The 24,075-nt window shown below is 47.0% G+C and overlaps 1 protein-coding gene across 1 annotated transcript in view; it reads left to right on the top strand.

The window, feature by feature from the left end:
* MYO15B (myosin XVB) overlaps nt 1–24,075 on the top strand; it is a 1,465,505-nt gene that overhangs the window by 347,033 nt on the left and 1,094,397 nt on the right. Inside the window, exons 13-14 of the mRNA XM_085614939.1 lie at nt 10,082–10,199; nt 23,517–23,692. Coding sequence (XP_085471065.1) covers nt 10,082–10,199; nt 23,517–23,692 — 294 coding nt within the window. The remainder of the gene's footprint in view (nt 1–10,081; nt 10,200–23,516; nt 23,693–24,075) is intronic.

Raw genomic sequence — 24,075 nt, 5'->3', positions numbered from 1 at the left:
TCACCTAGGGAAAGGTGGAGTGGACCATGTGGCCCCTCTCCCCGATGCTTATTAGGTCCTGGGGAGCCCAGGGCCATTTTTGTTAATTAAAGGGAGGGGGCGATGCAGCACCCCTCCCGAGCCTTATTAAGCCCTGGGGCCCAATCCCAAGTTGGCAGGGTATGCTCAGAGGTGGGTCCCTTGCTTACTTAGCCGCTGGATTCAAGCTAGCCTGGCTGATGAGGGCTGTTAGCCTGATACTGGTCCCAGGATGCTTGTTTCCCGTCCAGGGAAGACATGGCTGGGCAGTTCGGGCTGGACTGTTCCCATGAGGCAGAGGGTCAATACTGATTTGCATACAGCTGTGTCTGAACTGGGGTGGTGAAGTGAGCTAAAGAAGAATGATGGATTCAACCCAGATCTGTGACTGGGGGTGAGTGAAAAGTTTCTGCGCTCCGTCCATCATCTCCTTGTGTTTGCTTTGTTCACCTTAAGTTGGCAGGGTATGCCTAGGCATGGGTCCCTTGCTCACTTTGCCACTGGATTCAAGCTAGCCTGGCTGATGAGGGCTGTTAGCCCGAAACCGGTTCCAGAATGCTTGTTTCCCGTCCAGGGAAGACATGGCTTGGCAGTTCCGGCTGGACTGTTCCCATGAGGCCCAGGGTCAAGACTGATTTGCATATAGCTGTCTCTGAACTGGGGTGGCGAATTGAGCTAAAAGCGATAATGGATTCAACCCAGATCTGTGACTAGGGGTGAGTGAAATGTTTCAGTGCTCTGGCCATCATCTCCTTGTGTATGCCCAATCCCGAGGGCCACTACTAAAATTTAAGAGGAGGGGCCGTGCGGCCCCCTCCTCCGGCCTTGTTAGGCCCAGGGGACCCATCCCTCTGGGCTTTTTCTAAAACTTAAAGGGAGGGGGGCCACAAGCCCCTTCCTAAGCCGCTATCAGCCCTGGTGACCCTATTGCCCCAGGGCTTGCATTTGTGCCCCTTAGCACACCCACCTTCTGTAGTAGGGGATCTCTGTGTATAGTCCTATTCATGTGAATAGTCCCGCCCATGTGTGTGCACCTCGGAGCACTTCAATAAAAATAGTCTTAAGTTGTCCTCTTTTGCAATCCTGCATAGACACTTAAGAGAAAATAAAAGACAAATAATGCACCCTGAAACCAACAAGGCTACACTGGCCAGTACTTCATCCTGAAGTGAAAAAGATTGCCAGATAACAATTACATTTAATCATTTTGCTAAGTTTCACACATAGAGAAACTCCCCTTCACAAAGATCCCTTTTTCATGATAGAGAGGAAGGGTTGGACAGACAAGCCCCATAGGCTGTCATTATGTGTCTGTAAATGGATACCGTGCCTTTAAGGAACCCTCCAGAGACCCTCGGTATCCCATGATGCATAGCCAAAGGCCAGTTACTTTCAGTTCCTTTTTTCCGGCTCCTGCTAGCAGGACCCTGGAGAATTGAGCTCTACCTTTTGTGGTATATCTTCAAATTATTGAGCTTTATTATTAGTTTGAGTGTTTCACTTGACGTCTTGGGCCTTTACCTTACTTTTGCTGTCTTTTTGGGGCAGTTAGCCCACATTTTTCTTGTCGAAATGCCATCTTTGTTTGACAAGTGCCCAGAATGTGGCAGAAATGCCAAGTCGGACTCTCACAGAGTTTGTATACTCTGTCTTCCTACATCTCATCTTCCTGATTCCTGTGTCATCTGTAAATCCTTCTCCAGGAGGACCCTGCATGACAGGGAGAAGATTCGCCTTCAAGGCCTGGAGCAGAGAAGACAACAGGCGGGACATCTGGGCATGGAGAGAGCCTTTCCTCTTCCACAACCCATGCGTCGGCCTCCCCAGTCGAAAAAAGGTCCAGAAACGACGCCGGTCCCGGTCGTCTTCGAAGGCGACGACGTCGAAACCAGGTATGACGATGATATGCTCCCCGTCGACCCAGGGCTCTGGGTCTAAACGACGTTGAAGATCAGCATTGAGGGGAAGAACAGCGTGACCTCGGACGAGGTCGACGTCGGGGACATCACAGATGACGTCGACACATCATCGTCGTCGATCTGGGTCCAGGAGATATCGGCGCTCGCCGTCGAGGCGACACCGCCGTTCGCGGTCGACACGCAGGTCGCCGTCGACGAGAAGATCTACATCGCGCAGAAAGTCGCCGTCGAGAAGACGGTCGACATCGAGGAGAAGTTCGACGTCACATGGAAAGTCGGCGTCACGTAGACAGTCGACATCGAGGAGGTACCATCGGAGCTCGACGTCGAGAGACCTGCCACTTTCTGTGGTCAGCCTCTCCTCTTCTGAGAGTTCAAGATCGCGACGACATCGACGTTCGCCATCCAGGGGCACCGCTTCCAGAGCTTCCTCTTCGAGGTCTGCCCGCAAGCGGAGGAGGGTAATTTCTACCTCGGACTCTGAGTATTCCAGGACCTATTCTACGACCAGGTCACCGGAACCAGCTCAGCCTGTGGCTCCTCATCAGTCGCTGCTGCGGCCTAGGATGCCTGAGCCTCCTCCACCGCCTCCTCCTCCACCGCCTCCTCCACCACCTCCTCCTCCACCGCCTCCTCCACCTCAGCCTCTTCCTCGGCCACCGGTGGCTCCACCTGTGCCAGTGATCCTGGCGGAACCAAGAAGGCCAAGATCTCGATCCTGGCCAAGACATCGCTCTCGCAGCCGGCACCGGTCTTCTACCAGATCTCGCCATCATCATCACGAGAGGTCAAGTTCCAGATATACTAGAGATACGGAGTCCTCTAGTGGAGGAAGAAACTCGCCTACCCTGTCTGATTCTCCACCTCCGAAAGTGTCACCTGTCGATGACATTACCACGTTTCAGGAGGTTTTAGTAAGGGGAGCGTCGAAACTGGGCATTGCGCTATCCGTGCCTGCCCCTACTACATCGGTGATCTTGGAGACACTACAGCGGAAGCAAGCCTCTCGGCCTCTGCTTCCTTTGGTGCCCAGGTTGGAGGAACTGGCGATGGAATTGTTCCTGACGCCTGCCTCAGTGAAATCTGCACCCTCGAGGCTTCAGAAGAAATACTGCTCCCCGGACTCGGACCCTGCATTCCTTCGGGTGTATCTCCCCACCCCTCGGACTCAGTCATAGTGGTGGCGGCGAAGAAGCAGCACGCTACGGCCCCTTCGACCGCAGTTCCACCGGACAAGGAAAGCCGTAGGCTTGATTCTGCGGAGAGGAAGATCTGCAGCACTGCAGCCACTTCGATGAAGGCAGCGAGCTCTACTGCCCTCCTGGGCCAGTACGACTGCTCCTTGTGGGAGTCCCTTCAACAGTTCATAGAACTTCTGCCTAGAGACAAACGTGAAGATTTCCAGGAGGTTCTCAATGAAGGTCTGATGGTCTCTAATCAGATTATCAGTGCGGCTGCGGACACCTCTCTCCTTGTGGCCCATGGATATTGTCATGGTGTGACTCTGCGACGCCATTCATGGTTGCGTCTCACCTCCTTGAAACCGGAGGCCCAGCAGCGCATCGCTAATCTCCCATTCTCGGATTCCACCCTCTTTGGTTCCCATGCGGACGAGGAGATGGCTCGAATGAAAGCTGAAGTTGAGACCCTCAAGGCTGTTGACTTGGAAAAGCCGAAGGAGCAGCACAGGAGTTTCCGCCCCTACCAACAGCGTTACTCTACCCAACGGTTCCAACGCGGACAGGGCCGTCAGGCTAGACATCAGCAGCAGCAGTTTCGACAGCAACCATTTCAGAGACGTCAGAGAGACAGAGGTAACCAGCAGTCGACATCGGGGAACAAGGCCCCCGCTGGTTCTAAGCCCTGAGAGGTTACTTCCCCCTCTTCTGTTACCCACTCCGGTGGGGGGAAGCATTCAAAATTACCTGGCAGAGTGGAGAAAGATAACTCAGTACAATTGGGTGCTGAATATTGTTCGCAATGGATACGGTCTACGTTTCATCAGCCCTCCTCCATCGTTTCCACCAGTTCGTTCACAATACCTGTTGTGCGAACTTCAAGTGGAGGCCGATACCCTGTTAAGAAAAAGGGCGATAGAACGGGTTCCTCCTCCTCAAAGGGGGAAAGGTCTATACTCCAGGTTCTTTCTCGTACGCAAAAAGGACAAAAACGAATTCAGACCCATTCTCGATTTGCGACAAGCGAGCAAATGGATTCGCAGTGAAAAGTTCCGCATGCTGTCCCTGCACCAGATTTATCCTCGGCTGCATCAGGGGGACTGGCTATGCACCATAGATCTGCAAGACGCGTACTTCCATGTACCCATTGCAAGGAACCATCTAAAGTTCCTGCGGTTCCTAGTCGGCACCAATCATTACCAATATACAGTGCTTCCATTCGGCCTGAAGTCTGTGCCCAGGACTTTTTCAAAGTGCATGGCGGTGGTTGCAGCGCACCTGAGGAAGAACAAGGTGTTCGTTTATCCGTACCTGGACGACTGGCTGATCAAAGCTGCCACGTTTCAGGAAGCACAACTACATTTCAACAGGACGGCCGTTCTGTTGAATCGTTTGGGTCTTCACATCAGTCTGTCCCGACTCCTGTTCAGTGTCTGCAGTACCTGGGAGCCTCCATCGATACACTCAAGGCAAGCATGTGTCCTTCGGAGGAGCGACGCTTATCAATCCTTCGGAAGGCTCAGGCTCTCATGTCCGTTCCCTCGCCGAGGGTGAGGACGGTGTCCTCTCTCCTGGGTTCCATTGCCTCTTGTATCTTTCTCACTCCACAGGCGGCCTCTGCAGGAATGTCTGGAGGATCAGTGGGCCCAGAAACGAGAGAGTTGGGAGGACAGGATCCAATTGTCCCAACACCCCGTCCAGTCCCTGAAGTGGTGGTGTTCACCTCACAATCTTCTCAGAGGGATTCCGTTCCATAAGGAGATACTGACCCAGACCATTGTGACAGATGATTCTCTCCACGGCTGTGGAGCGCATTCGGACCACCTCCAGATACAGGGCACGTGGTCCCAGGCGGAGACAACGTATCACATCAACTTTCTGGAACTCCGAGCGGTTCATTTGGCGCTGAAATCCTTCCAGCCATCTTTTTGAACCAGTTCCCTGCTTGTACAGACGGACAACACAACAACAATGTATTACCTCAACAGGCAGGGGGACTCAAGATCGCGCACACTGTCTCGGGAAGCATAGACGATCTGGAACTGGCTGCTGGCCAGGGACCTGACGATAACGGCGACTCATCTACCAGGTGTGCAGAATGCTCAGGCAGACGCGCTCAGCAGACGCGTTCAAGAAAATCACGAATGGGTCTTTAACGACGAGGTTTTAAGAGAAATCTTCGCAAGATGGGGCACTCCAGAAATCGATCTGTTTGCCACCGCAGAAAACCGCAAATGCCGAGACTGCGCCTCCAGGTTTTACCAACCGGGGATGCTGGCGAATGCACTGTGGACCAACTGGTCGAACAGCTTTCTCTACGCTTTTCCACCCATTCCCCTGATCCCGACAGTGTTGATCCTCATTGCTCCGGAATGGCCTCTGCAATGGTGGTTCACCGACCTCCTACACCGCTCTCTCCTGCCGCATCTTCGTCTGCCGTGTTGGCCGGACCTTCTCACAAAGTTCGGAGGGCAGATGGTGCATCCCAACCTCTCGTCGCTGAATTTGGCAGCATGGTTCCTGAGCTAGTGCAGTATGGACATTTAAATCTCCCTCAGAACTGCATGGAGATATTAAGAGAAGCGAAAAGACCGTCTACAAGGACTTCCTACACATACAAATGGAAGAGATTTTGCATTTGGTGCGCGTCTATAGATGCAGACCCTACATCCTGCAAGGAGGATTTCATTCTCCCATACTTACTACATTTGGCTCAATCTGGCCTTAATTTTCATTCCATTAAGGTTCACCTAGCAGCGTTAACTGCGTATAGGAAATGCCCTTCACAAACTTCCTTTTTCAAAATCCCAGTCATCAAAGATTTTTTGGAAGGTTTGAAGAAGGTGTTTCCTCCAATTAGGCGTCCTTCGCCTCCGTGGGAGCTTAATGTGGTGCTGTCTAGACTAATGAAGGAGCCTTTTGTGCCCATTCATAAGGCTTCTCTCCAGCATCTGTCCTGGAAGGCAGCTTTCCTTGTAGCTATAACGTCGGCTCGCAGGGTGAGTGAGATCCAGGCTCTCTGTTGCCAAGAGCCCTATACTGTGTTTCATGCATCAAAGGTTGTCATGAGAACTCACCCAAAGTTCCTTCCTAAGGTGGTGTCAGAGTTCCATGTGAATCGGACGATTACTTTGCCCACGTTTTTTCAGCATCCTTCCTCTCCCGCCGAGAGGTCCCTTCATTCACTTGATGTGAGAAGGGTGTTGAAATTCTACTTCGATAAGACAAAGGAGATTCGTAGATTGGATCAATTGTTTGTTAATTATGGTTCTGTCAGGACTGGTCTTGCTACCTCCAAGCAGTCCATCTCTAGGTGGATTGTGTCCTGTATCCAACTGTGTTATCAGAAAGCTAACAAGACTCTCGTTAGTAAGCCTAAGGCTCACTCTACCAGAGGTAAAGCTGCTACAGCGGCTTTACTCCGTAATGTCCCTATTGTAGAAATCTGTAAGGCTGCCACCTGGAATTCAGTCCATACCATTACTAAACACTACTGCCTGGACTCTGATGCCAGGGCAGATGCTCAGGTTGGGCAGGCTTCGCTGAGGAATCTATTTGCACAGTAGTGGGTTTGTCTGTTTCTTCCACCGCTGGGTTTGGTTTTTTGGGATGGGCTGGCCATTCTATTCACCTGATTGACTATACACAGAGATCCCCTACTACTGAAGGAGTAGTTTCTTACCCGTAACTCCAGTTCTGTAGTAGGGGTATCTCTGTTATAGTCATAAGCAACCCGCCCTCATCCCCGGTGGATGAAACAGTACTATCCTGAATGCAGCAGGCCTGGCTTTATACACCTTCAAAAAGAACTGAAAGTAACTGGCCTTTGGCTGTGCATCATGGGATACCGAGGGTCTCTGGAGGGTTCCTTAAAGGCACGGTATCCATTTACAGACACATAATGGCAGGGTTGGGCTTGTCTGTCCAACCCTTCCTCTCTATCATGAAAAAGTGATCTTTGTGAAGGGGAGTTTCTCTATGTGTGAAACTTAGCAAAATGATTAAATTTGTTATCTAGCTATCTTTTTCACTTCAGGATGAAGTACTGGCCAGTGTAGCCTTGTTGGTTTCAGGCTGCATTATTTGTCTTTTATTTTCTCTTCAGTGTCTATGCAGGATTGCAGAAGAGGACAACTTAAGAGACTATTTCTATTGAAGTGCTCTGGGGTCCACGCACATGGGCGGGACTATTCACATGATTGACTATAACCGAGATACCCCTACTACAGAACTGGAGTTACAGGTAACAAACTACTCCATATACTTGTTGGGGGCCCTCGGGAGGTCAATGCCCCCACGGCCCCAGCCGGCTTCCCACATGCAGCGGCAGCCGGCATTGCTCCCAGCTGGAGGGAGCAGCTACTAATGCTGCTCCATCCAGGCGGGAGCAATATTTTGAGCGGTTTCCCTTCCTGCTTTAGTGCGGGTAGGGAAACAGATCAAAAGTCTGATTCCAGTTGGCAGGAGCATTTTCAAAGCTCCCGCCCACTGGGAGCAGACTTTGTGTTTGATCCCTCTTGGCGGGCGTTTTGAAAATGCTCCTGCCAAGAGAACGCGAACACCGGTTTCCCTGCCTACAATGATGCGGGCAGGGAAACCGCTATGTCCCAGGGGTTGGTTTACTGGGACATAGCTACTGAGCCAGACCCCGGGGATGGGGTCCCGGGGAGTTTTAATGGCTCTGGAAGGGGACCGTCTGGCCCCCCCCCTCCCAATTTAGAAAAAGCTTTTGGCCCTTTAGATGCTCATTCTGCAAAGCCCCACTTCCCACATAAACTAATTTCGGGCCCGGGGTGGGCTCCCCAGGGCCTCTGGAGGCTCAAGGAGGGGTGCCCCCCTTTATGAGAACAGCCTGGGGGTGGCCCCCCTGGGCACAAACATAATAAATGTGGCCTGTCTGCCATTTATTTGCTGCCTTTTTTGTCGATTGATTTTGCTTTTTTTTCCCCAAAGGGGGGTGGGGGGGGGTTCCCTCCGGGTCCTCCTCATTTGGCCTAGAGCATCAGGGTATCTCTACCCTGCCCCCTCATGTTTAAAAATAAAAAAACTAAAAAAAACTACTTGTTCAGGACAGGGGACTAAGTCCTCGAGTCCTATAATGGCTGCCAGCAACATTTTTGTTATGTTGCTGGCAGCCTACTACAGAACTGGAGTTACAGGTAAGAAACTACTCCATATACTTGTTGGGGGCCTCGGGAGGTCAATGCCCCCACGGCCCCAGCCGGCTTCCCACATGCAGCGGCAGCCGGCTTTGCTCCCAGCTGGAGGGAGCAGCTACTAATGCTGCTCCATCCAGGCGGGAGCAATATTTTGATCGGTTTCCCTTCCTGCTTTAGTGCGGGTAGGGAAACAGATCAAAAGTCTGATTCCGGTTGGCAGGAGCATTTTCAAAGCTCCCGCCCACTGGGAGCAGACTTTGTGTTTGATCCCTCTTGGCGGGCGTTTTGAAAATGCTCCTGCCAAGAGAACGCGAACACCGGTTTCTCTGCCTACAATGGTGCGGGCAGGGAAACCGCTATGTCCCAGGGGTTGGTTTACTGGGACATAGCTACTGAGCCAGACCCCGGGGATGGGGTCCCGGGGAGTTTTAATGGCTCTGGAAGGGGACAGTCTGCCCCCCCCCCTCCCAATTTAGAAAAAGCTTTTGGCCCTTTAGACGCTCATTCTGCGAAGCCCCACTTCCCACATAAACTAATTTCGGGCCCGGGGTGGGCTCCCCAGGGCCTCTGGAGGCTCAAGGAGGGGTGCCCTCCTTTATGAGAACAGCCTGGGGGTGGCCCCCCTGGGCACAAACATAATAAATGTGGCCTGTCTGCCATTTATTTGCTGCCTTTTTTGTCGATTTACTTTGCTTTTTTTTCCCCAAAGGGGGGGGGTTGGGGGGGGTTCCCTCCGGGTCCTCCTCATGGGGCCTAGAGCATCAGGGTATCTCTACCCTGCCCCCTCATGTTTAAAAAAAGAAAAGAAAAACAACTACTTGTTAAGGACAGGGGACTAAGTCCTCGAGTCCTGTTATGGCTGCCAGCAACATTTTTTTCATGTTGCTGGCAGCCAATCTAAGTGGAGTCTAACTCCCTTGGGAGCGAGATGGCCCAAGGAAAATAAAGCTCCTTGGGCCAATCGAACGTTTTCTTTTTGATTTCTGCAAGCTCTAATGTACTGTCATTCAATTTTTTTTTTCTTCAGGAGTAAAAAAAATCTCACTGCAGTATACCCAACCCTGCTCACTTAACCCTTCCTCTCCCTACGCATCCCTTTCTAAATTGAATATGTACTTACGGAATAAAGCAAGAATTAATGTGATTATAAAATTAGAATATGAAGGGCTGAAGCATTCAAGTATCAAATTGAATTCTGATAGTACTAAGGCAACCTCTGTGTAGAAATTAAATAGTTGGGTAGCGTCCAGCTTAGAGTGGTCTATCAAAGCAGGGGCTGTCCGAAGAAGTGGGAAAAAGTGTGGCGTAGCTGGCGCAACTTTCAAGGGTACAGAGTATGTGGGGTGGAGCTGGGGATGAAAGAAGGGACACTGTCGTTTAGATGCCTTCTACTCTGTGAACTACAAAATGTCATTGGCCATAAAGGCTCCATTTCAAATGTACCACCATGATTTACTTTTGCTCCTGCCTGCTTTAACTGAAGTGCATACTAAATCTCCTCTTCCATGTCATCCCTGTACTTACTGCATGCTGAGCAATTTTTCAACAAAAAGTCTTAAAAATGGAATAGTAGGGTATCTTTGTTCCCTGTGTGCATGAGGCACTGTTTCATGCAGGTTTGTTTCCCACTACTGCCAAAGAAAAGGCCGAACCATGACAACCTGTAAATTCAAGTGTGCCTTCCTTTTGAAAACAATGTGAGGGGTAGGTGGTCCCCATTTTGATGATTTTCTTTCACGCATGTACCCTCCATCCCTGCCTTTGCCATGGTAAGGCAGTGACTCACCTGTACGCCCATTTTTTCCAGATATGGTTATCTTGCAGGCAGAGGCCAGACCTGGGAACAGGAAGGAGATTTCTGTGCAGCTGTGTTGGCGAAGATAATTGGAGAGCCATCTGATCTATTCCAGATTGGAGTCACTAAGGTACTCATTTCCGGATATATGACTGAGGGTTCCATCTCTGCCTTCTGCTCTTAACAAGGCTCCTAGTTATCAATGGACTTTAATGAGAAATTTGCAATAGCCGTCGTTTGTGTGTGAAAATGCTGGGTCATGTTGGCAGTGTGTGATGTGCTCCATCCAGGAGTAATTGGGGTCAATCCTCTATATTTATATATTCCTAGAGCAAAACACAGAACTGTCCATGCCCCTTCGTCTTGGTTCGTAGCACTTACTTGTTGGACAAGCAGTGGAGCCCACACAGAAGCACCTCAACTTTCCCTGCAGTAACCCCCTCCGATTACAGTACTGGGATTCACACAGATTTGCTAATGCAGTTACAGATCTGCCACCTTGATTTAAACACAGAGGCTCCTGCTCCCCACTGCTCTGCTAATGTCCCTCACTTCTGAGCTACAATACGTACCCCTGGTTGTTCCAGAAGCTAGACCCCTGCACAGCTCTTTCAGTGATCTTTGGTACTCACAGCATTCCTTCAAGTGCAGTCATAGGCCTTACACACCTCTACAAAACCACCCACTAGGTTTCTGTAATCTCTTCAGTTTTATCCTATTTCATACCCTGCAATGCTGTGCTCTGCTGTGTCAGTAGGCCACAGTTCTGACCTGCCACTGCTTCATTATTCATTCACTGATATCGCACTATTTTACCAACACACCTTAGTTGTGTCCTGCAACATCCTCTGTTGATCTATAACTGAGACCACACACTCCATGTCAATTCAACGCTTTATTGCATAGGGCCAATGAAGACCTTGGACAGAGCATCCTAAATAAATTGTAAAGAAAGTTGCATTTTCTACAATTCTCAGACTCTGAAAATATACACTCCAGAAGCCATCCTAATAAAACAATCATATGCACAATATTTAATTCAATTATGAACAAATATTGATTGCATCACTATCTGCATAAAGGTAAAATAATTCCATTTTGGATATATTATTTTAGCTCAGCTATTGGCTTTTCATTAAGAACCTAATCTCGTTCCCCCAGTCTATGACTGCATATTTTGAAAATGTTGGTTTTAAAAAACTCTTATTTTGTCGAAAAATATTACGCATGCAAGCAGAATATGAGGACATTCTATAGTTGTACATCACCAGCAATCATTCAAGATAGTATTTAAGGGAATTCGTTGCCAGCACCCCTTTGGTTGCAAAATAGGCACTGCACCAGTCTCAAACAGTCACTCACTTCATTGTTAGTGGCACCTTAAAGTAGAGGGTATCTTTTCAGATTCACACCTTTTTGTTCTTAATGCACAGGCCCAGGCATTTCATTTGTTCATTAATATTAGCTGTCTTCCTTTCAGCTTTTTCTAGCAGCATCTTATGGGTCAGCTCAACAGACACGGTAGCACAGACAACACACTTAAGACATCAAACTTGGAGATTGTGTAACACAGACTGGAAAATACAGACCTGCATAGAAATGGCAAATACTCGGACAGATCAGTAGCCCAGCACCAGCCACAGTAAAACCAATCCTGGCAGTAGCACTTCCAGGACAATAAAGATAGTGATAGTATAAAGACATACTATGTGCAGAGGCAAGCTGTTTGGCAACAGTAGTTGTTTGACTACTTTGCTTATGTTTCAGTTCACACTTGGCCTACTTGTACACTCACCTTTACTGTTTTTTCTCTTCTCGGTTCTGATTGTTCCCCTGCTCTTATTATTTGTATGACTTGTTTCCTAGCTTTCTCCCTCCAATGCTGCAGTGACTTTCCCTCATACTTTGACTGTCGAGCAGGCCTCCAGGTACGCCTGGGGCCTCGTTACAGTTTGACTGCACTCTACAGTGAGTAAGTCATAATCTTGTTACTGAGATACTTTTATTCAGTTCTTAATTTGTGAAAGGATGAGTGCCAGTGCCCAAAGCTCTGCTTGGAAGCCTGCAGCCAGCTCTAATACATGTGGACTTAGCGAATAGTAGAAGGCTGCGTAGCATGGAATCCACCTCATGCCACTTTAATCGGCAACCAAACGTCACCAGCCTTTAATTTCACTCTTGGAGGTTCCTGCTTACTCTGTTTGTAGCAGTTTTTCCGTTTTTATCTTTCTCCTTCTTTCCCCTTTGCGTGTTTCCCCCTCACGTGCTTTTGGGAAATGTCCAATGAGGAAAAATAAGTGCCAACCCCCAAAAATGAGTGACGTTCGGGTCCCACCAGCAACTACCACCAGCGCCCATTAATCATTGCTTTCGTTTATAAAGCTAAGAAGCCAGCCAATCAAAGCAACGATTAAGAGGCTATGCTTCATGGTAAGGACAAGCAGGAGATGGGCACGGCATCACATAAGAAGGTGGCTAATGTGTGTGTCAAGAATTCCTGTCATACGAGGGGAGGAAAACGGTAACCAGCGAAAACGGACTACATCTCCCAGGATGCTTAGCGGTTGAGAGGTTATGTAAACAGGAGAGCTGTTACATAACTCAAGGGAAACACGCCCTTATGTAAACAGGAGAGCTGTTACATAACTCAAGGGAAACACGCCCTTATGTAAACAGGAGAGCTGTTACATAACTCAAGGGAAACACGCCCTTATGTAAACAGGAGAGCTGTTACATAACTCAAGGGAAACACGCCCTTATGTAAACAGGAGAGCTGTTACATAACTCAAGGGAAACACGCCCTTATGTAAACAGGAGAGCTGTTACATAACTCAAGGAAAACACGCCCTATAAAGGGAGGAACCGGGAGGTACAAGGCTGTCGGATATTGTGTTTACACCGACGTACCTGCTTCGTGAAGAGCAGTGTTCCGGAGTGGTGCTCCAGTAAGGCAAGAACGGAGGTAGGTCGAGTCGTTACTCCCTGGGCCGTGTCTTGCCCCATCGTCACCTGTGAAGGACCCGGAAGCTCTACCGGTCAACCATTGAGCTTCGCTTTTTGACTCGGCTGAGTCCAAGCGCAGTGGCGCTTTTGCTGGTTGGAGTCGTAACTCCCAGCCCGACCAGAGACACAGGGACTGCCAGCTGTAACGCACACCAGGAGGTGTTTGCCGCGTTACAGACTCGGAAGTCCACAGGATCGATCGAGCGGCTGCTCTCGGTTCAGTCTTCTTGCTTGTGATTGGGGAATCGGTGACGCATCACCAGGAGGTGACTCCGCGTCCCGGTGCAGTCTGAGGAAGAGGTTGAGCGGCTGCTCCCTTCAGGTAGAGACCCCGGCTGGGTGTTTCCCTGACTCCTCGATTCTCCCCAACACTCTTCGTGCCCCTCACAGCCTACCGATTGGCATTGTCGGCCATTTCATTTCTGCCCTCTGTTGGCATACGCCGGGATCGGCGTATATGCAGAGGACGGTTAGGACCATCCGTGCTGTGGGCTGGTAACGTACTTAGCCTGGAGGATTCCAGTGACTATAACTTTTGTTTGTTCTTTGTATTTTATTTGCCTTCATTAAAAGAACTAACCCTTCACAAGTGGTTGCGTCCTCATTGTCGTGTCTGTTAAACGATCCTGAGACGTTCAGGGCGTTACAGTGTGACAGTAAAGCCAACTAGTAGTGAACAGTGTTTGGGCTGCAAGCTCCTCTGTGTTCTTGAAAAGCCCACAATGTCTTTCACAACTGGATAGCTTGCCCTGTCTGTTATGCTCAACATAAGAATGACCGTTACGCATGAAGGAAAAACCTTAAATCAAACGACATTGCTATTACTGGGTACCTAAACAGAGCTATTAAAGCAATAACACATGAAATACGAGAACAGAAAATAGTAGATGCTGAGGAAGCAAATTAATAAAAGCTCCTAACTGGCTGCTAATCTTCAAAGATTGACCCAGAGTCTGTTCTGTCAGGGCACTTTGGAGGAATGTGAGACATCACCTTAGTGCCATGTCCTTCGTAATTCACCTCCAGTAATTGCTGGGTGATATGTTTTGATTTTGTTATGTTTCATCGTTGAGACGGAAAAGTCCTCCGCACGGTAGGAGGCATGTAGTTCTGTCCTGAGTGCCCAACTGCATTGTTGTCTGGATCCCTGATGCTGATTTTTTTAAACTTTTTTTTTTATAGGTAAGCACTGAACATGCGTGTGTGCGTCATGACGTAGGCCTGTCTCACAGATTGTGGTCTTGTTGGACCGGGAGGGTCACCCAAAGTGCTACCCGCATAGTGTTGGAAGGTTACTGCCTTCTCCAAGTGTTAAGCAGCACAAGTGTAGTGGTGGCTGCATACAGTGTAGAGATCAATAGCAGTGAACAGGACATTTTAATCCTGAGCCACCAGTGTGTGCTTACTGGATCACGCACCTTTGTAAAGGTTTCGCTGCTGTGTGCTTAACTCACCCTTGGAGTGCTACGCTGCACAGGATTACAGGTAGGAGTAGCTGAATGTATGTGTGCCTGGGAAGAGTACAGTATAGGGATCGAGCAGTATGTATGCCTGCGAGTAATACATTACATGAAAGATGTACTGTGCAGTGCATGCGCAATGAAAGCATGTGTTGGATGTATGCGTGCTGGTGTGAAGCACAATACATGAAATTGAAGTCTTGTGCAGCACGCACTTAGTGAGAGCGTGTGTGCTGGCAGTGTGTCTGTTTGCAAATGGCACGCCATGGTAAAATATAGAAAATCTTTTGTACTGGAACAGTGCACACGAAATGAATGGGTGTACTGAATGTATGTGTACTTGTAATGGGACAATGCAGGGAGGGGACAATGTTGAAAAGTGTGCTGTTAATGTACACTGAGTAAGTGTCAAAAAATAACGAAGTCCGTGTGGTTTATACACAACCTCTTAGGGTCAAAGGAGCACAAGTCTGCTGACTCAAAACAACACTGTATGCTGTTTAAGGAGAAAAAACCTGAATAGGTTTTATATAAAGCCCTCACTCGCCAACCTGATTGGTGACATGCTTCATCATCAGGCTCCACTGGGTATGGCCGAATGCCATCCCAGTGTGCTGTAACGCCAGGTTACTGCGGAGCGGGGTTCGTGTGAGGTGACAGTGAATTTAAAAGCTTCCAATTGAGTCAAAAAGGCAATTTTATTTGTTTTGCTAATTGGAAATATTAAAAAAAGGAGAAGAGTGAGGGTCAAAAATTAGAAGACCAGATTCACTCTGTGGCGGTCAACATGTTTCTGCCTTAATGTATGGTATACAAGCTTTCGTCAGGACCAGAGTGGGGGTGCAGAGTCCCGGTGGTATGAGCGCGCTAAGGCTCACCCTGCCGAGGACTGCGAGTGTGAAAAATTATATTAAAAATTACCCGCCAACAATTATAGTGGTGGAGAGAAAAGAGTTTATCCTTGTGACTGACAGACACACAACAGAAGACAAAAAATGAAAGAATTATAAGTATTAATGTCCATACTGTAATCAGTCGCTGCCAAGCAGCAAACAAGGTGCTCATTCGGTGATGTGCCATTAGGTTGTACCACTGGTGCACTATTTGTGAGATCAGTGCACCTAAAAGTACCAAGGCTCAGGTGTCAGGTAAGTAACTTGAAACTCGTCCTGAATAGCGTGTCTATTTAAGTATATCGAGACATACGTGATTGCTGTATGACGTGATAACAACTATATAGCATATGGGCAAGGGGGACGTAGGAACGTACCCCTGTGTAGGTCATAGATAGAGATGGGAAACAACCTTTACAACGCAACTATTACATCGCACTACACTTACAACGCAGGCATTACAACGCAACATCCTTTACAACGCATGACACTACAACGCATACCATTACAACGCATACCATTACAACGCAGGCACTACATCGCATGTCACTACAACGCAGGCATTACAACGCATACCATTACAACGCATACCATTACAATGCATACCATCCAACACTTACCCTACTGTTGCACCCCCTGGAGTTAGAATAGTAATTTTTACCCCTATACTATCCAACACTTACCCTACTGTTGCACCCCCTGGAGTTAGAATAGTAATTGTTACCCCTATACTATCCAACACTTACCCTACTGTTGCACCCCCTGGAGTAAGAATAGTAATTTTTACCCCTATACTATCCAACACTTACCCTACTGTTGCACCCCCTGGAGTAAGAATAGTAATTTTTATCCCTATACTATCCAACACTTACCCTACTGTTGCACCCCCTGGAGTTAGAATAGTAATTTTTACCCCTATACTATCCAACACTTACCCTTCTGTTGCACCCCCTGGAGTAAGAATAGTAATTTTTACCCCTATACTCTCCAACACTTACCCTTCTGTTGCACCCCCTGGAGTAAGAATAGTAATTTTTACCCCTATACTATCCAATACTTACCTTAAATGCAATTTAACATTATGCGTTGTAATGGTATGCGTTGTAAAGGTAGTATGCAATGTAATGGAATGCGTTGTAAAGGTAGTTTTTAAAAATGCGTTGTAGTGTCATGCGATGTAATGGAATGCGTTGTAGTGGATGTTGCGTTGTAAAAATTGCTTTGTAAGTGCATGCGTTGTAAAAGTATGCGTTGTAACGTCATACATCCATAGAGACTAACAATAAGAAAAGACCCAATCTTACTCGGAGGCATATCCGTATGAAGCCTCAGGGATCCCGGGAGAAGGGTGGGAGCATATGGCACACCCTGGAATTGAAGGAGAAATGAAAGGAAAGTGGTTGAATAACCAAGTGCACGGTGTCTCGCTGGGAATCGTTTACCGTAACTTGGAGGGAAAGGGGACGGGATTTTACTCACGCCCTCGTTGCTCGGCACCCGTTCGGTACCTATAGAACGCCTCTCGTTCCTGGGTCCAGGTGATAGGGGCCCGGAGTGAGGAGCTCGTATATATAGTAGCGAAGCTGACGTGCGTCGCTATGGTAGGCAAATCACATGGCTAAAGACTAAAGACGGCCACACTGATTGGTCCAGCTATGCCCATGCTGATATATGATAGGATATGCTGGAGGCTAGGGGGCCAATCGTGTCAGAGTTAAGGGATGGACAATGTCGTGTAGTCTAGGATACCTGAGCGAGAAGGAAACAGGTTTTTTGTTGTTAAGACGAAACTTTATTGAGAGTAAGACTATTAAAATCTCCCATCGTAAATGGTTGATTCGGAGTATCATGTAGTAGATGACAACTCTCATGTATATAGTTGGAACTATATTCGAGAGTAGAACTATGAAAGTCTACCATCGTAAGTGGTTGATTAGAAGTGTAATATAGAGGTTGATACCTCCAGTGTATATAGTTGGAAACAGCGCAGACAACGGGCAACCGTTAGGCATAGTATCGTGTTGATCTGCACAAAGTACACCACGGCAGAAAAAATTAATATACTTGCGAAGCAAGTAGTATTAATAAGCAAACCCTCTATGCACGGGGTAGGTGGCAGGTACGGGGCAGAGAGTTGGGGTGCACAGATGTCCGCGTTATTACATACAACTGTGTAAGAAGGACACAGGGAGGGATTCTTTCAGGGAAAGGAAAACTGAGGGGTACCAGTCCTGAAAACGTGGTTAAGTCACCAATAAACAATTAGACTCAACGCAGGGGTTCTAGATTGGTGATAATTAGGGGCAACAGAGAGTATTAGAGACTTATAATACTGTAGCCCAAGGTATGTTGTCATTAAGCCCACTGTAATTAGTCCCCAAACGGTAGACCCATCTCTGTTCCTTTTCGAAAAGGATTTTTTCTGAGTAAGTGTGCCTGCAAGGGTTCCAGGAGTAAGCAGCACGAGCGCGGTGGTGGCAGCATTACGAGCAGTGATCAGTTGTAGTGAACAGTACATTTTTACCCTATGTCACTGGAGTGAAGCCTATAGGCTTACTCACCTTCTTAAAAGTTACACTGATGTATGCTTAACTCACCCTTGGCCTTCATCTGGTAGATGTGGAGTTCTGCATAGTGCAGTAGGAGTGGCTGCGTTAGTTGTTTGTGTGCCTGGGAAAGGTACAGTACAAGGATGGAGCAGTACTATGCAGTACATGTGTGGTTAGTGCATGTACTGAGTGTATGTATGCCTGAGAAAAGTACAATACATGCGATGGTTAAAGATAGGAAAGCTTATGTGCTGAACAGTGTGCGCAGACTGAGTGCATGTGCTGGAGGCATGGGTACACGTGATGGTACAATACATAGAGGTATTAGTGCTGAACAGAAAGTGTGCTTTGAATGTACTCTGAGTGACCGTACCTGGAATGGTACATTGTATGGAGGACCCTGGGTTCCATTTTGGGAATCCCAGGCCTGCCTCATGAAGACATGAGTAGAGGAATCCCCCGCTGACAGATTTGTGGATTGCTGCATTCCTGCGACCTGGTGGGAAGTACTCGAGGACACACTGGAGGAAGGGACCCTCCCTTTACCTTACAAAAGGTTGCTCTTTGATTCAGTGATACAGCACAAGGAAGGGGCCTGGACACATCTCAGGAAGGGAGATGGAGCTGATAAGGGAATCATAAAGAGTAGGGCTGGGAGCATGGGATTAATCTTCTGAGGCACATATCACTGTGGCAGATATTTAGATGTGAACTCAGCTCACACCCATGAATTGTGTTGTGGATCAGTCAGCTTCAGAGTCGCCTGCTGTTACAGACATCTTTTCGGAAGGAAAGAAGAAAAGGATAAATGTACACTTTAAAAGAATCAGAACCCCAACATAAATCTTTAAAGGCTCAAACCCTAAATCACATTTGGTGTCTGGAAAAGGACTATTAAAATGGAGAGTTTAAGACCCCAGAATTAGTTATCTGCCAAGCAGCCAGCTGGACTGAGTGAGGAGGGGAAGCGTTGCAAGATTTCTGCTTGTAACCAGGACTCAGGGCAATGGCCTGCTGGGAGAGGGGGTATCATCCAGGGAAACCAAGAACACTTTCCCTGGAGTCTGGACCACCAGCACCTTCCTGTTTGCAAGGCCAGTGGGACCTGTGAGAAGAGGAGTGCGTTGGAGGGAGCAATGTCCAATGGGGAGTCCTACCGTGAGGACTCCCTGTGCAATATGTTAGGATTCAGCTGTGCAACGCTTAAGTTGTAGCCCCTGTGAAGGAGTGTCAGCTCAGCGGACACCATATACATCGCCTTGAGTTCAGCACCGTGCTGGACTTGATGAGCCTGTACCGCTACAGTGCAGCCACCCCGTATACCAGGAGGGGCCCCCAGTAAAGTTGCTATTGAGAGAAGTGCTGAGATTTATAGCGGTCTTGGCTGGGGCGCTTGTTCCAGAGGAGTCTGCTCCCATTCTGTCCAGTACCACAGCAAATCTGTATGCTAGGAGGGGCTGCTGCTATCAACGAGAGTCAAGTGCAGAAGGGGTGCATAATCCTCATCAATGAGCTTCTCACAGAACACTAAGAAAGACAGAAATGTTGGTAGCTTCTTAGATAGTGTTGTTTCAGTGACTGCTGGTGTCATTCTTGTAATGGCTTAAGCTGCTTTTCACATGGACACCAGTTTAGTCTACTACCTTTCTCCTCCTGAAAAGAGGATGACCAGCTCAAATGCAGCTTCATTGACTAATACTTGGCAGCAGAAGCTTCTCATACAGCAGAGATTTATCCTAAAGACAACCTTACTTGCCTTTCAAATCTTTAAAGACAGTATTTGCAATCCAAGCAAAGATCTCTCCTTCTACTGTAGTGAACGGATATCTTAAGTAAAGGTAAGCTTAAGGATTTCCAGAATTAGCAAATAACGCTAAGTAATTCGTAAAAGGAAAATGTTTATTTTGTAAGGCACACTTCCCAAGAGTCCTTAGTTTTTTGGACATTGCTTGGGTATTTTTCAGACTCAAGAGGTGCATTAGCCAAGGTCCATAAGTACCAAATTCTCCAGGTGACCTGCACCTAAATGCCCATTAGGCGTAGGTTTTGGCCAGGACAAGAGGATCGCTCTAGGTCTCAACTGCAGAACTCAACTTGACGCGCCAAGTCTAGTTGGGGATCAGCACCCGAGGTGGCCGTGGTCATAATTAGCATTCTTATCGGTGTCTAATATAGTCATCTCTGTACACGCATATATAAGACACTGAGCACCCTGCACTGCAGAAACTGCTCCCACCTTGGAACTCAAGAACATTGCTCTAGGATACGGTTTTAGCAGAGTGCTATTGTTCTGGATAACAGCAAACCAAAACTTTCTTCACGAGCAAGACCAACTACCCCAAGAAAGGTTCTAAGAAAACTCCGCCCCTAAGCATTTTTTCAACTCGCATAGTGAAATGATGCATTTTACAGCACATTTGTTAAGACATTTAGTAGGTGACCTTTGAATTTAAAATTAGATCCTGCTAATACATAATAAACTTAATGTTAGGAATTAACCGTCCTATGAGTTAAAACGGTGCAATAAATTTGAACGTTAACACCATAATCTCCCTGAATGGACGTCCACAGAGTGTACGTCCACTGAATGATTGTATACAACTCTGAGAGACTCCTGCATGAGGAAGAGAGGTATAGAGTGAGAAGACGGAGCATACTTGAAGTTTTCTGTCACAGGAGGAGCTTCTCAGCACTCATGTTGATATTGGCTTTGTCAGAGTAACAACGGCGTCCTTAGGATAACAAGTAGCATTACACCATTTGTAAATAAATAAGCCCTGACAACAATATATGCCATACAAGATGGTTAAGTTACTCATCAACTCTTTCAGAAGAGATTACAGTGCTGAGCCTCTGCTGGCACCAGAGACGCCTCAACACCCCCAAAGAAACTGGCACTGTAGATGCCATGGATCCACTGCCATGAGGCCCGGAAATTCTAAATACTTGTAGGTGAGGTGACGGGTAAGGAAGACTTTGGAATCGCTGAAAATAGGGGAAAGAAGCGAACCGAGGAAGAGAACCTTAAACTTCAAAGAGGGACGTAATGTTGGTGATGAACTATGTGAGAACAGGAGCCCTGCAGCAAATGAAAAGCTGCCAGGCACCATCTTGCTGGTTCTAATTCTATTTATAGAAACCCTGAACTAATGCGTTTCTGTAGTCTTTTGTGTGCCTCAGCTGCCAAGTGCTGGCCATCCGTATTCTCTAGCCCTATAGCCTCTTTTTCTCTACCAAATCGTGCTAAACACCCTTCCCCTTTGTATTCTCCTGAATAAAACCCTGACTGTACGCCCTTCCCCAATGTAGACCCCATCTCCTGATGGTCTGTGAGGGAAAGCTGCTCGGAAGGCTTTGCCAGCAGAGGAGCGCATATAAAGGTGACAGGATACAATGACCCCTCTGAAGCATCATACTGCTTCCAGGCTATGAGATCCCGCAAAATCCACTGTATATACTGGAATCTAGAATTCCAGTGTGCCATCCCTTAGTAGAGTAGGATGGGGATTTGTGGATATAGATCCTGCTTGTTTAATGACACATGTACTACAGGATGGATTCTCCATGCACTTGGTGGAGCCAGGTGTAAAGTAGAGGAATCAACACTTATTGATCCAGAATGTCTCTAACAATATCATCTAGATGTTAAAAGGCTGCCAGTGTGTTACATCAATCGAATGGCATGTCCAAGTATTCAAAAAAGCTGTACTGCATATTGAAATTTCCTCATGTATCACCTTTCCTGATCCAAACTAAATTGTATGTTCCTCCTAAATCTAGTTTATAAAACACAGCGGCTGTTTTGCTCTGGTCCGTCACATCAGAAATCAGAGGCAATTGTTACTAGTTATGGATTGTGATATTGTTGAGTTCTAGATAGTCTATATCAGGCCTGAAGGTACCATGTAGGTTGGGAATTGAAAATATTGGAGCCCGTCCTGGAGACGTGGAATGCCTTATGAATCCTTTTTTTTAGATTCCCATCTAAATACTTCTTACAGACGTGATTTTCTCATACCATTTAAGAGTAGATGCTCTCATAAAGAATCACTACATCGACAACTAATTGAATCGGACAATCATGTTCCCTAGGGGAAGGTCGATTATCAGCTCCAGTTTTGATAAATAGGTCTTTGAGTTCTTTCCTGAAACTGTTCTTGTTGAAGAGTCAAGAATGTCAGTCTGTTATTGTGATAAACCTAAACGAAGAAATTGTAGTTGTACTTATATAATGCTTACTTCCCTTGACGTGGTGTCAAAGCGCTTTTCGGAGAGCAGCGTGCTACTCCTGAACCTAAAAAGGATTAGTAGTGGGTTATTATAGGGCAATATGTGTTAATGTGAACAGCGGACATGAGTCTGTTAGTTGGATTGAATAGGGTAATGGAGGGATAGAAGAGGGAAGAGTCTAGAAAGTGTTATTTTGGAGATCATAGTAGTAAGATAAGGCTTGAGATAAGTAAAAGAAGAGATGGAGGAGGGAAGAGTCTCTAGAAAGGGATTATGGAAATCATAGTAGTAAAAAGAGGTTTGTGATACATGAGGGAAGAATTTAGAAACATTTAGAGTCTGTACGCAGGTAAATTACACGAAAGAGCTCCAGCCAATGCCTGGGATGGCTGTGGTTGGTGGCTAGTTCATCCTTTCCAAAACCCCTCATGTTCACAAGAAAGGAACTACGCCTTCTTAGTGGTTTCTGGATTTGGATTGCAGTATTCGGATTTAAATCAAATGTAAATAGAGGAACCCTAGATGACTTCTCTTTTAGCCTTAATGGAGACAAGGTTTGAGAGAGCTCCTGTGAGAAAGGTCGCCTGAGTTAAGGGGTAGTCTCTCGCTCTTCTGCAGCCAAGAATAAACAATATATACTGGAAAAACCTCTCATGAGCCTTTTCTGCTGCTTTAAAAGGCATGGATGTTTAACAGCTGGAATTGTAATAATTTGGCACAGCCACACTTTGACAGTTGCTTCCTTATGCTATTTATAGATTACATTTAATCAAATTTTTCATACCTTGTAAGAAATATGCATTTGTGTCCATCTGTAGGTCTTATATTTCCAAGTACATCTTACTTAATTCCTGGGCCTACTGACAGCTGTGAACTGTGGCAGCTGTTGGGGACAGGGGACTTTTGTGTTTGTTTATCCCATCCTACATCTTCAGGATTGTGATGGCTGGGGTTTCTGAAACCGTGACCAAAGGTGCGATCATTGCTCTGTTCCACCCCAGGCCTTCAAGATGGGGAATACTCAAATGATAGGCTCCCTAAACATTGGTAAGAAGTACTATCGCTTCTCTGTCAAATTGCATGTCTTCATGAGGAAAATGTCTCTAGTGTTGCAATTGCTGATACAACAGTCTATGGTTCCATGATTATTCTGTACTGCCCACATCTTAACAAGGATGTTATTCTTGATATATTGATCAGTGGCCGTGTCATTGCTCTGCCTTGTCCTAGATTTTCATTAGGAAAAGGTATCCAGTGTTGCGGTTCCTGATACATTGGTCATGGGTTCTATTATTTCTCTGTCCCATCCCAGGTCTTCATGAGGGAGAAGGCTCATCAGATGCTGGAGAGGCGATGGAATCAAACACAGAGCTGGGCCATCCTCACCATACAGAAGAACCTTAGAGCTTTCATAAACCGTAAGAACTTCCAGGCCTTCCGCAAGAAGATCACTATCATCCAGGCTCATATCCGAGGCTACCAGGCAAGGTGCGAGGCAAACGTGTAATGGACACCCTAGCTCTGACTGAGGAGTTTTTATTTGCTGCCAGCTAACGTGATGCTAATAGGTCAGGCCCAAAAACACCAGTTCAAGGGTACCAAGCTGAACTGTAGGACCACTGTAATATTAACTTAAAAAAGGCTGTGATTTCACAAGCCACGTGGTACAGGGGTGAATTATTTATAATTTCGGACAATCTCAATGGATAACTGGGTAGCCATAGAACTTGACTTGTGTGCATAGTAGCATTCATGGGCATGAGCAAGCTTTAAGATTGTGCATAGAGAGTAATTGACAATGTTTGAAGAGGAAGCCTAAGGTATTACTGGCCTTCTAAAATAACATTTAAAATTGATTAAGTTGGTAAGTC

Source organism: Triturus cristatus, chromosome 7 (genome assembly GCF_964204655.1).
Source record: "Triturus cristatus chromosome 7, aTriCri1.1, whole genome shotgun sequence".
Classification (NCBI taxonomy): Eukaryota; Metazoa; Chordata; class Amphibia; order Caudata; family Salamandridae; genus Triturus; species Triturus cristatus.
This window is presented reverse-complemented; position numbering and strand designations above follow the sequence as displayed.